We start from the raw sequence: 13,010 nt of genomic DNA, 5'->3' as shown, positions 1-13,010 counted from the left end.
ACAGCATGACAAGTAGCCTTCCAAATCTTTTGTCTGCTGGCTGTATGAGAAAGTAAAGCTGCTTATCCTTTTCATTCTTTTCTGATTGTAGTCCAGTTTGTATTTTTGATATCTTTTTTTTCAAAATGTTTTTAGATAAGAAGTATCCTATCTATGCTATCCTTGAACAAATTGAGTTTCTGTAACCAGAATTGCATGTTTAAAGATTCTCTTAGTTTAAAAGCTTAGCCCAGTTGGCACGGGATATATTTTGGGTTTCCTTTGCCAGAACTAGTTAGGATGTTATTTTTTGTAAAACATAAATGTCGAGCAGACCTTCTGGAGGTCACAGTATGAAGTCTGTTTGGTTTTGCTGTGGTTAAGAAACTGTGTCATGTACATTTTTTATTTTTTTGAGACTAACCATAACTTAGTTTTAACAAGTTACCCACTTTCTTTTAAATATAATTTTAGAGTTGAGAGTTTTCTGCACATACATCTAAAAATGCTTTCTAGAGTACATGCAGTATATAAAAGGGATGAATTGCTTCTAGCTTTATGATGACTAATAAAGACAAAAGTAATTTGAATCATTAAATGCAACTTTGGTGTTTGTTTTGGTTGTATGGAATACCCAGAATGTGAAATTTCTATACTTAGCCTAATTATCTCTTAAGGCTTAAACCTCTGTCAGCTTGGTGTCTGCTGGGAGGATGGCTGGCTCTGCATTTCCAGAGCAGAGACCAGGGCTGTTCAGTTACTGTGTAGTCAGAGATAAGCACAAATCTAGGTGTCGTCTGACCATCCAGTCTGCATTTCCTTTTCCTTGCAGCTGTTCCCTAGGCCTCTTAACCTTGGAGTAGCTTTCTCTAAACCCATCTGAGTTTTGAAATAAAGCACCTATGTTGCGGTGGAAGGATTTAGGTCTCCAAGCTGAGCAGACTGGATTTTATACAGAATAGGCTATTAATTTAATGGGGTAGGCCCATCTGAGTTGTTCTTCTACACATCTTTCTCATGCTCCCATGTAGTGTGCATTTGTTTTGGGGGAAGAAATGTTGTCAGTGTGGAGAGCAATTCTTTCCATGCATGAATGGTACCAGAGTAGAGACTTGATTGTGTGATTATGAGTGTTTCGACCTCCCAGTGGGTTTTAGTGGAAACAGAAAATCTTGCCTCCTGCCTGGGTTGGGTATAAGTGTTGACTTTTCTAGAATTCATTCAAGAAAAGAAAAATGGCACCCATTTGGTGACCTGGTGTGCTGCATACTGTGGGCTCATATCAGGGATGTCACTGAGACTACCAGGCCTTGCACGATCCACTGACTGTTCCTGCTGCTGTTGTTTCATGTGGGCACCAGTGGTAGAGCCAGGAGCAGTCTGACCAGCATCCAGAAGGATGACAGAGCCCTGGGAGTAGCCATGAGGGACTCTGGAGCACAGGTAGTTTTTTCATCCATCCTTCCAGTCAAAAGGGAAGGGGGTTGAAAGGGCCAGTTGTACTTGGAGAATCAGCAGATGATTACAGACCTGGTGCCACAGCCAGGGGTTTGCTTCTTAGCCTGTGGTCTTTTGGAGGCTGATGCATTCCGTCTGTCAGGGAAGAGGATGAGTATCTTCAGTCATCATGGCCCCCCTAAGGGCAAATTGTGCCTGACTAATCCAGTGGCCTTCTGTGATGGAGTGACTGTAAGGGTTGGACTCTGATCCTTGTGGGTCCCTCCCAACTCAGCATATTCTGTGACTGCAACAGTCGAGAAGGGAAGACTGATTCATGTTGTCTACCTAGACTTCTGTAAGGGCTTTGACATGGTCCCACACGACATCCTTATCTTGGCGCTGGAGAGATAGGAATTTTAAAGGTGGTCTGTTCGGTGGATGAAGAATTGGCTGGATGGATACAGAGTGTTGTGTTTAATGGCTGTGTGTCCAGGTGGAGGCTGGTGATGAGTGGTGTCCTTCAGGGCTCTGTCTTAGGACCAGTGCTCTTTGATATACGACATAATGAGGTCGAGGGCAAGCTGAGAGGTTGGGATGCCATCCAGAAGGCATCTGGAGAAGCTTGAGAAGTGGGCCCATGGAACGTCATGAGGTTTAACAAGACCAATGCAAAGTGCTGTGCCTGGGTCAGGGCAATCCCAGACATGAGTACAGACTGGGAATAGAACTCATTGAGACTAGCCCTGCAGAGAATTGCTTGGGGCTTCTTATTGAAGAAAAGCTGGATGTGAGCTTGCAGCCCAGGAAGCCATCTGCATCCTGTGCTGCGTCCAAGGAGCGTGGCCAGCAGAATGAGGGAGGGGATTCTGCCCCTCTGCTCTCTAGTGCTGCATCCAACTCTGGTGTCCTCAACAAAGAAAAGATGTGGACCTGTTAGAGCAGGTCCATAGAGGGTACGAAAGATGTTCAGGGGGCTGGAGCACTTCTGCTATGAAGACAGGCTGAGAGGGCTTCTAACACCTTCCAGTACCCAAAGGAGCTTAGATGGAAAGAGACTTTTTATGTGGGCAGATAGTGATAGGACAAGGGGGGGACAGTTTTAAACTAAAAGAGGGGAGGTTTAGATTAGATATTAGGGAGAAATTATTTGCTGTTGGGGTTGTTGAGGCACTGGCACAGGTTGCCCAGAAAAGGTGTGGCTGCCTCATTCCTGGCTGTCTCATTCCTGTTCAAGGCTGGGCTAGATGGGGCTTTGAGCAGCCTGGTCTAGTGGAAGGTGTTCCTCCCATGGCAGGGGGATTGAAATTGGAATGAGATGGTCTTTAAGGTCCCTTCAGCACCATTCTGTGGTGACTCATGGTCTTACCAGGCTGGTGAAGAGAGCTTTAAGCTTAAGTTACTGGTGAAGGGGAACCTCAGTTGATCCCAATTCTACCAGTTTGATGCCAGGGCCAGCAAGAGATGCTCAAACCCTGGAGAAGGATCTCAGGACAGCAGGACAGCACCTGAAGGGCAGCACAAAGGAACTGCAGCCCTTCCAGGCAGTAAGTTGTCTTCACTGGGGGCCCAGCACAGTTACCTCTATGCAAACACAGAGCATGGGGAATCAACAAGAGGAATTAGAGATGCGTGCATGTCTGAGGGCCACAATCTTGTTGGTGTCATGAAGATGTGGTGGGGTGGCTCCTTTGAGAGGAGTGTTGGAATGGAAGGATACAGCTTCTTTAGGAAGGACAGCCCAGAAGAGGAGGGGGTGTTGCATTCCATCAGTGACCAGCTGGCATACACGGAGCTCTGCCTGGGGATGGATGAGGAACTATATGAGAGCTTATGGGTCAGGATTACAGGGAGAGCAGGGACAGGTGACATTACAGTGGGAGTCTGCTACAGTCCTCCTGACCAGGAGGACTGAGTAGACAAGGCCCTCTGTAGACGTATAGGAGTGGGATAATGCACAAGCCCTGGTACTCATGGGGGACTTGAACAACCCCAAATGTGTCAGAAGGGCAACATAGCCAGGCGCAGGCAATCCAGGCAGTTCCTGGAATGCATTGGTGATGACTTCCCTCTCCAAGTGATAGATGGGCCAACGAGGAGACATGCTGTGTGGGACCTTCCTCTCACCAACAAGGAGGGGCTGGTGAGGAATGTGAAGGTCAAGGGCAGCCCGGGCTGCAGCGACCATGAAATTGTGGAGGTTGAGATCTGGGGGGCAGTGAGGAGGACACACAGCCAACTCACTGCCTTGGCCTTCGGGAAAGCAGACTTCGGCTTCTTCGCTCTGAAGAATAAGAGTGTCATGGGGTAGAGCTCTGGAGGGAAGAGGGGGCTCAGGAAACCTGGTTAATGTTTAAGTATCCCTTCCTCCAAGCTCAGTAGCAGTGCATCCCAACAAAGAGACAGTTGGCCAAAACACCGAACTGTGTGGATGGACAGGGAGCTCCTGGACAAATTCAGATATGAAAAGGAAGCCCACAGGGAGCCTGGGACTAATAGAGAGATTGTCTGAGCAGCCAGGGTTCTGGTTAGGAATGGTAAAGTTGTAATATTGGGGAGAAAAGAAAGACTAGGGAAAATGTGAGCCCTTTCTGTAAGAAAATGGGAGACATGGCTAACTGGGACAAGGAGAAGGCTGAGGTACTTAATGACTTTTTTTGCCTCAGGATCTTTCCTGGCAAGATCTCCAGCTGTCTCACTTTTAGAAGGGAAAGGCAGGGACTGGGAGAATGAAGAACCGCCCGCTGTAGGAGAGGGTCAGGTCTGAGACCATTTAAGAAATCTGAAGGTACTTGTGTCTGTGAAATCTGACAAGATACATCCACAGGTCCTGAGGGAACTGGCAAAGGAAGTGGCTAAGGCACTTCCATCGTATTTTTTGAATGATGAAGTTCCCACTCATTGGAAAAGAGGAAGCATAACCTCCATTTTAAAAAGGGAAATTAGGAAGACCTGGGTAACTACAGGGCAGACAATTTTACTTCTGTACCTGGCAGGACAGTGGTGCAGATCCACCTGGAAACTATGCTAAGGCACATGGAAAGTAAGAGGTGATAGGTGACAGCAAAACTAACCAAGACAAAAAAAAAGATGCAATCAGCACGGTAGCTGGAGACAACAGGGTTTTTTAGTGGGTTATCCTGTTTTAAAGGTGTGTGGTTTTCTGGCATTTAACAAGCCGGGAACTGGTCTGGAGAGCTGATCTGAAAGTGAACAAATACTGTTTTCTGGTAGTCGTTTGGTGCTCGCCCACTGGTAAGTGCAAAACTGTCAGTGCAGGAAAGAGCAGAGTTTGTGATCATTGGTAAGGAAGACCACAGTTGTGGTGGTTCCGATTTAAATGGGTTTAAGTTACTGTGGGATTGCAGCCTTAGAATTTGGATCCTTGCTCTGAATTCTGGTGTGAAGCCTCATTTCCTCACTGACCTCTTAGTCACTTTTAAAAAGCATAAAGTGTTTGCAGATACCCTGTGGGCATTCACAATTGCTTCATGACTAACTTTCTGTGTTAGAGCACTGTGCCTTTTAATTGTTTTAAGGCCATATTTTAATTTTGACAGCTGAGAAAAGTAACTTCCTCAGCATGAGAAATTAAGAATATATTAGTGGTCTGAGTGTATCAAAGAGAATATCAACCCTTCCCACTGGCATCGTGCATTATGGACCATGATGTATGACCATGTGTTTGAGTTAGGGTAGTATTTCAGTGGTCAGTACTTACTGTCCTATATTTTGAGTTAATTCTTTGTAAGTGTCTCTTCTAGCTTTGAATTTAGTGTTAACTCCACTGGTTTGGTACTTCCCTTTTGTCTTCATTAGAATGCTTTTTATTGCATTTGTTGAATAAACTTAATTTCAGTTTTGACAGAAAGCGCAGACACAGCTTTACAAAATTAAGGGAATCCCCTTGAAATTCAAGTTCATGATTAATGTTCAAAGTGATCTGGCATAAAAAAATGCCTTTCTGGCTAGTAGTCTAAGACTGTGCATGGAACTCCAGGAACAACATTATTTCTTTTCAGCAATTTATAAAATTGTAGGAGGTTCTTATTGGTGTTTTTAGCCAGTAGTTTATGTGTCCATGATGGTATGGTATCTTACATATGTCTTGCTTGCTGAAATGTCATCTTCTGTTTAATGTGCTGTAGTGGGTTGACCCTGGCCAGATGCCAGGTACCCACTAAAGCCACTCTCTCACTCTCCCTCTGCAACTGGACAGAGGAGAGAGAAAAAACCAGCTAAGGATTCATGAGTTGAGATAAGAGCTGGGAGAGGTCACTTACTGATTACCTTCATGGGCAAAACAGACTTCAAGTGCGGATAGTACTTAAATTTATAATAATAATAATAATAATGGCCAGTCTTCGCGAACGAAGATTTGGGGAAAGGTCTTTTACCTTTCCAGCCTGCGCAATGGATTTTTTAGGTGAGACACGGCCTGCGCTGAACTGAGCCCACCCTTTAATCCTAAGGTTCATCTGCCGGGGCCAAGCAAGCTTGGACAATGGCAGTGAGGTCCTCAGGACGTAGGTTTGTTTAGAGTGACCTTCCTATAGATGGATGGCCTCCCAGGGCTAACGAGCTCCATCTGCCTGGGGGGACTGGGATTCGAACCTGGGTTGCAGCGGTGAGAGTCCCGCATGCTAACCACTAGGCCACCAGGGGTCCCCCAGTACTTAAATTTATTAGTAACAGATAAGAGCCAAAGAGTGAGAAATAGAACAATGCTAAAAACACGTTCCTCCCACCCTTCCCCACTTCCTTCCATGTTCTCCCTTCTCCCCGCCAGCGGTGCGGGGGTACGGGAATGGGGGTCATGGTCAGTTGTTGTTTCTGTCGCTGCTCAGGGAGAGGAGTCCTTCCCCTGCTCCCGTGGGGTCCCTCCCATGGAAGTCAGTCCTTGATGGACCTCTCCAGTGTGAGTCCATCCCTCAGGCAGCATTTCTTCCCAAACTGCTGTCCTGTGGGTCACTCCTCCATGGGTGCAGTCCTTCACAAATGAGCTTTATCGATGTGGGTCCCCCAGAGGGGCCACAAGTCCTGCCCAGGAAAACCTGCTCCAGCGTGGGCTTCCCTCTCCATGGGCTGCAGGTCTCCAGCAGGACTCTGCTCCATCTTGGGCATCCCACGGGGTCACAGACTCCTTCATGCATCCACCTGCTCCAGCATGGGCTCCCCCATGGGTTGCAGGTGGGTCTCTGCACCCCGATGGTCCTCTGTGGGCTGCAGGGGCACAGCTGCTCCCCCATGGTCTGCACCACGGGCTGCAGGGCCTCAGCTCTGGCGCCTGGAGCCCCTCCTGCCCCTCCTTCTGCACTTGGTGTCTACATTGTTGTTCCCATATTCTCACTCCTCTCTTCCCCGGTGGGAATTTTTTCTGTGCCACAACCTTCTGTTCTTAAATATGTTATCACAGAGGTGTTACTATCACTTCTGATTGTCTTGGCCTGGGCCAGTGGCAGGAATTCTGTCCTGGAGCTGGCTGGCATTGCCTCCACCAGACAGGGGAAACTTCCAGCAGCTTGTAGCAGAAACCACCCCTGTAGCTGCCCCCGCTACCAAAACCCACAGAAAGCCACAGAAACCCACTATGTATGCTGAGGTAATTCTTTCAGGCCTTTGCACTTGGATGAGTGGGGAGACTTACCTCCTTTTCTAAAATCTGTTTCTTCTTTCATCATAGCTATTCCAGCTATCTCTCTGTACTGAATGTCTGATTGCTTCACTCAAAAATATTTTTGCTTGACTGTTTCTGTGTTTTGCAGCTCCCAGTTGAGCTTGTACCTGAGGTTGTCAGAAAACTGTTGATCTTGCTTCTGGGCAATCTCAGTAAATGGTGTTTAATGCTGTATTAATGGCAGTAGGATGTAATTTTATTACATGGTGGCCCCCACCATGTCCCCAGGTAACCTTGTGTAGCTGGTTCTACTCTTAAAAAAACTCTACTGGACAAAATCCGGAGTGCTCCGAGTTCTCTGCACCTGGGAGCTGTGACCCTTTAATGCCATGGAGCAGCTTCCCAGATTGGGGATTTTAGATGGACAAAGGAGAGGAGCAGTAGAGGAGGTAGGCTGAGCAAGGGAGTTCAGAAGCCAAGTTGGAAGCAGTTGGGTATGGCCGGGCCTGGAGCACTGTTCTTTATGGCAAAGAGCACGTGGGCTTGGTGAAGAAGTGTGACAAATGCCAGGTTGCAGCAGTTGTTGCCTCTTTCCTAACCTCTGTCTGCCTTCTCTGCATCCAATTGTGAAAAGAGAGCGAAGAGGGGAAAATAATGTGGAGGTAGAAGAACTGACCAGTGCCAGACTTCAGCTATTCTGTATTCTTGTCCCAAAAAAATACTGTATGTTGCTGCATGGGAATCCTTCCTCTGCTTATTTCATCCTGCAACTTTGGTGCTCCTAAGAAGTCCTTGAAAAAGTAGGTCTAGAAATGTCTTTTTAACACTTGAACAGTGAACTGGGACAAGGGGAAGAACTAGTGGTGAGAGCAGGGAATGGAAAGTCATTAAAACAGGAACTTAATTCCTAAACTGGTTTTACCATGTCTTGGAGCTAATGCTCTTACTCAGTTCAGGTGGTCCCCTGAAAATAAGAGATAATTCTGATCCAACTTCAAACAGCCTGTCATGGGTAATTCTGATGTTTGGACACCAGCATATTGGTGATTTAGGATTATAATTTTTGTGCTCTGGCAAACTTGTAGTTGCCTGGTAACTTATAATTACCACCTAATTTTGTTATTAAAGTAAACATTGTTTTTTGTTCTCTGACTGTAGCTCTTGGCCTCTTCCTGTTCTTGTCATACAAAATAGTATGCATAGTCTTCCTCAAAAACAACCCAACAAATTGGAAAAGCTTCAGATAAAACCCCTAGAAAGGGATGGGGGTGAAATCTATGCAGAAATATGTTGCATGTAAGAAGTAGTTGCTAACATTTTTTTAGACGTTTACTTTATGGATTGTTAAGTAACACACAAATTTTCATGCCTTGCTGACACTGGAATGTGCAAAAATAAAGCCATTCACTGTATCAGATTAACTGAGGCTGGTAATCAAAATTGAAGGCAACAAATACTTATTTTTGTTAAAATAGAAATGAATATTCCTGTGAATGATAACAGGGAAGCTGAGTAATTTGAACTGGGTAATTTCCTTGTCAGTAGCTGTGATTAAGGGGGAAGCAGAAGGAATATGTGGTCACTGGTTGGCAGAAGCAGAGGAGGGTAGGGATGGACAGGTGGTCTGAGTCAGAGAAGGAAACAAATGGAGTATTTCAACTTTGTCCTCACACAGATAAGGAGGGATAGGGAATTTCTTGAGCGATCAGGGTATGCAGGGAGGCTTGGATTCCAGGGCATCTTAGGCAAGAGTGAGACAGTAGAGACAAAGTTTTGGAAAATGTCTAATGATTTGGCAGTAGCAGTCTTTGGGATGAGTCTTTAGGTAAGTTCTTTTATTGACATTTGGAGCTACTTCACGAGACACAGAAAGATGGCAAGGAATTGCTGGTCCTACTAAAATGGGTGGTCTTAGATGAACTGTGTCTTATTTGTATGTGTTAGGGAAACAAATTCTGTGCAGGAATTTGGGAAGTAAATTATATTTAACTTCAGTTATAGTAGTTTTCTTGTTCAACCGTGGCATTCTCTAATGTGACAGACTAGTGACTGGTGGCTCCTCTGCTGTTGCTGTTAAATGGTGTTTTCTCTCCTAGGGTTTGGACGTGGCAGAGGGAGAGGAGCGGGGAGGTTTTCAGCCCAAGGCATGGGGTAAGAAACATGCAGAGCACAGATTTTGGCAAGGATCAAACTCAGTGGCAATGTTAAATGACAATGTTGCCACTGTATGTGTGAATATTGCTGTATGTTTGATAAACCAATATGGATTCAAAAACTGACAAATCTCTTAGATGACGAATGGAACATTTTTGTCTTAAACCAGTATTTCTAACTAGGCACTCTTATACAAACCTAATGTATGTTTACTCAGTGTTAATATCTCAAACTTGGAGAACAATACCTGCCATCGGTTCCAGCCACATAGTGCCTTGGAGGCTGAAGGTTGTGTTGTGTATTTAGTCTTAGGTCAATTCAAAACCAGATTCATTTCAGTGTAATGTGGAATGTGCAAGTTCTGTATAAAACTAGAAAGTAGAGATTCTAAACTTTCTCCTGTTTTTGAGGTTTCATGCGTTAGCTGTTTGGACATACATGGACCTTAAAACAGATGATTGAGAAGTTGTTACTCAGCAGCTTAAAAGTTTGTTCTCAATTTTGTTGGAGTAACTTGCTTTATAGAAACGTAGCCTCCACTACTTTCACTCAGTGTTTGCCTTTAATGGCACTTCATGTAAAATCAGCGATGTCATGATGAACAGAAGGCTTTTTCTACTTCACTAATAATCCTTCTTGTTCCTACTTGTAGGTGAAGAAACTGAAAAGAGGTTTTTCTTCAATAATCTTTTTTCACCTTTTAGCTGCATCTGTGTATTTTGGCGTTGGGTGTCCTGGGCAGGTCTAGTGCTCTGGAAGGACATGATACTGTTTACTTGTCAGTCAGCCATGTGCTGAGTAACTTACCAGCAGGGAGGGTCTTATCACTTTTTTTGTGTGTATAAACTAATGCTTTGTAAGACTGGGAGGGGTAGGTATGCTGTTAACTGCTTTTTCAGGAATTGCTTTGGTTCAATTTCTCTACAGGAATTTTGTTTTCCAGTCTCCTCACTTTTTTTCTCCTTCTCTCTTTTCTCCCTTTTTTATCTCTGTCTGCTCATAGAAAAAAAAATTTTTGAAGTGAAATTGAGATGTTAAATCTAGTACAACTTCAGCTAAAAAGATGACACTTGTGCTCATTGAATGACCCATGTGTTCTCTTCCATTTCTTAACTTTTAAAACTCTAGGACATTTAATCCTGCAGACTATACGGAATCTTCTGCCACTGATGGCTTTGGGACAAAATCAGAGATTTGGGAGACTGGTCAGAATGATGCAGATGATGGAACTGGTAAGATGCTTCAAGAAGTGGAAGGACTGGAATGAAGACCTGTAGCAAATTGCAGTTAAAATAAGCATTCTGCTAGTGTTCACTTAACTTCTGGCAATGTGACTCCATCTTCTGTGACACAGATATTAGTTCATTTTTATGGTTTAACTGCTGCTGATGTGCAGAGCACATGCTGTAGCCTGTGTGTCTCTCTGGTAAGAATGAAGGGAAGGCATTGTGCAATTTTCTTGTTCTGGTACTAACAAACTCTTGAGAGACAAAGGAATTTGAAGAGTCACTGGAAGAACTGTGTATGTGAAGAACTGTTTAGATACTGCTTAAGATCTCACCTAATGTAGGTAAGGAGCATAAGTCCTAATAGAACTGATTGGTCCACAGGCATTAGGTAATGGGGTATGAATATCCAAGAAGAAAAAGAAAAAAACAGTTTACAGATATGAATTCATTCAGTGACACTGGGATGGCTTTGGAAACCCCATCTCTGCAACGCAGAAATGTAAGGATGTGAGTCTCTGGGATGGAGGAGAGTTCCAAGGTCTGCCATCTTTGAAGAGAAGAATTAATAAACAAAACACGAGTAGGCACTTGAATAGAAGCCAAAAAGCTGTTGGCCTGTCTGATGATAGAGGCAGCTCAGTGTTTCTCTATGATGTTTCAAGTGAGAAGTACACACTCTAGCTAAAGGCAAGAGACAGAGAGAGTTTGGAAAGGAACCACTTAGCAGTGGTCTTGTGGTGATTCAGAAATGAGGTGGGTGACCTGCTTATCTGTGATTGAGAAAATAGGATACCTTGCTGCTTCCTGTGTTCTGTGACAGGAGATGAAGACAGGAAATCCTGTGTCAGGATGGTGAAATTAATGCATGGTTTTGTCTGCACTTGAGAACCCTTGAGGGAGAGAATTTTTTTTAACTGCAGCAATGGGTGATTCTTCTGGTCTTTTTGTTGCTGAAGCCTACTTGGGTGATTTTTCATCAACCCCTGTGTCAAGTGTGGAAGGAGATCCTGGAGGCCAGTGCTCCGTTGAGCTCTGCTCTGAGCTGCTTGAGATGCAGCTTTCTGAGCTTCATATGAACCATTTCCCACTTAAACAGAGAAGGCAATGACAGGCTCAGAGTTTAGGATGGCTTATTAAGCAGCTGTCTTGTCACTCTGAGTGCCTTCTGGTCCAGCGTGGAAGAGTGGCCTTGACTATATTAACGGTTATTAATGGGAGCATTCTTGCCAAATATGGCATCTTTCCAAGGAATTACTTTGGAAATTGCTTGGTGCTGTAGCATAAACAGAAACGCACCTTTTATTTTCACTGATATTAGTTTCTCAAATAAGGAGTACACCTAATGTCTTAAAAATTCCTCTTGGAATTCTTATATTTTTGTTTGCTATTGGTAGCAAGGGACAGGGTATGTTGTCACAAGCATTGCAGAAGCAGTAAGGTTAACTAGTTAAAGAAAACCTATAAGAAAGGTACAAGGAGACTGGACCAGAGGTAGAGAATCACTGGTTTGTTACTAATGATAGCAGCTGTATGGTTGTGGCTTACACACGACTTGTGCTCCACTTCCAAAGTAAACTCAAATGTTTTGTGACCCTCCCTGCTTACTCAGAGTAGCCTTCGTGTGCTTCTCTCATGACAACCTCTGTTTCTTGTAGGCATCTCCTCAGTCTTCAGTAATGGAAGAATTCTGCCTAGGAATAAGAGTAGCTTGGTGTGGGTAAACAGATCCCTGTAAGAGTATGAGTGTGTCTACATGAGGGCTGTGCTGCTGAGCAAACAGATTGGTGGATATTCAGAGTTCTAGCTGACGTGTGTGTTGCCTAAAATAGAAAATACTTTCTGGACAGTATAAGTGTAGATAATGTACAAAACAGTTCTTTTAATAAACCACTTCATGATGCAGCAAATACATGAAGTGCATGTGAGTGTCCAGGAGTTCTACAGTTTTATAGTACTAATCCATCCAGTCTGAGAACTGTCCGTCCCCAGGACCTCCCCAGATCTGCCCCCCTGGCACACCACCCCAGAATTAAGTTGTAGGTCTCAAGACCCCTTTCTTCCTCACCTTCCTCATCCTCTCAGTCTTTGGAGTTCCTCCTAGGTTCCTGGGCCTTCAAGGTTGCTTTGGCTACAGTGATACTATTCCGGTCCAGGTGCGTATGCCAAACAAGATGTGCTTGCTAGAGTCTTTTCCCTTGAAAAGAACATTAAATAAAACCTGAAGAATTTAGAAAATTCGATATGAAGCATAATAACAGGGTTTGGTAACTGTCAAGTGCTATTCTAAAGTGTTAGAGACTATACAGCCATACTAAAAATCCATATTTGCTATAAATCTTAAGAATCCTAAGGCATCATGTGGAACTTCTTTTGGGATGTTGAGTGTGTTTTTACTGTGTGTGTGTCTCCAAGAACCTCACTGAAATTCAGTAACACAGCTTAAGGCGTGTGGAAATTTAGGGAGCATGGTATGGAGAAAGAAGGTGTGAGAAAGCATTTGGGAATTGTCAGTTTAATGGTTCTTAGGGGTATGTGAATGAATGAGTGTCAGTGTGGGAACTTCCCACAAAATTACTTGGTTGGTGGAAATTTAA

At 44.3% G+C, this 13,010-nt stretch overlaps 1 protein-coding gene across 7 annotated transcripts in view; it reads left to right on the top strand.

Annotated features, from left to right (window-relative positions):
• UBAP2 (ubiquitin associated protein 2) overlaps positions 1-13,010 on the top strand; it is a 75,583-nt gene that overhangs the window by 38,352 nt on the left and 24,221 nt on the right. For 6 of the 7 annotated variants that reach the window (XM_027670380.1, XM_027670378.1, XM_027670377.1 and 3 more), the window contains exons 7-8: positions 9,130-9,184; positions 10,316-10,419. The exons of the other annotated variant lie outside the window; for it this stretch is intronic. In XM_027670380.1, the coding sequence (XP_027526181.1) occupies positions 9,130-9,184; positions 10,316-10,419 (159 nt within the window). The remainder of the gene's footprint in view (positions 1-9,129; positions 9,185-10,315; positions 10,420-13,010) is intronic. 7 annotated transcript variants of the gene reach the window in all.

Source organism: Neopelma chrysocephalum, unplaced genomic scaffold, assembly GCF_003984885.1.
Source record: "Neopelma chrysocephalum unplaced genomic scaffold, ASM398488v2 Primary Assembly neopelma1_96845, whole genome shotgun sequence".
In the NCBI taxonomy this organism is placed as follows: Eukaryota; Metazoa; Chordata; class Aves; order Passeriformes; family Pipridae; genus Neopelma; species Neopelma chrysocephalum.
Note: the sequence above shows the minus strand (reverse complement) of the source record. Positions and strands in the feature narration are given on the sequence as shown.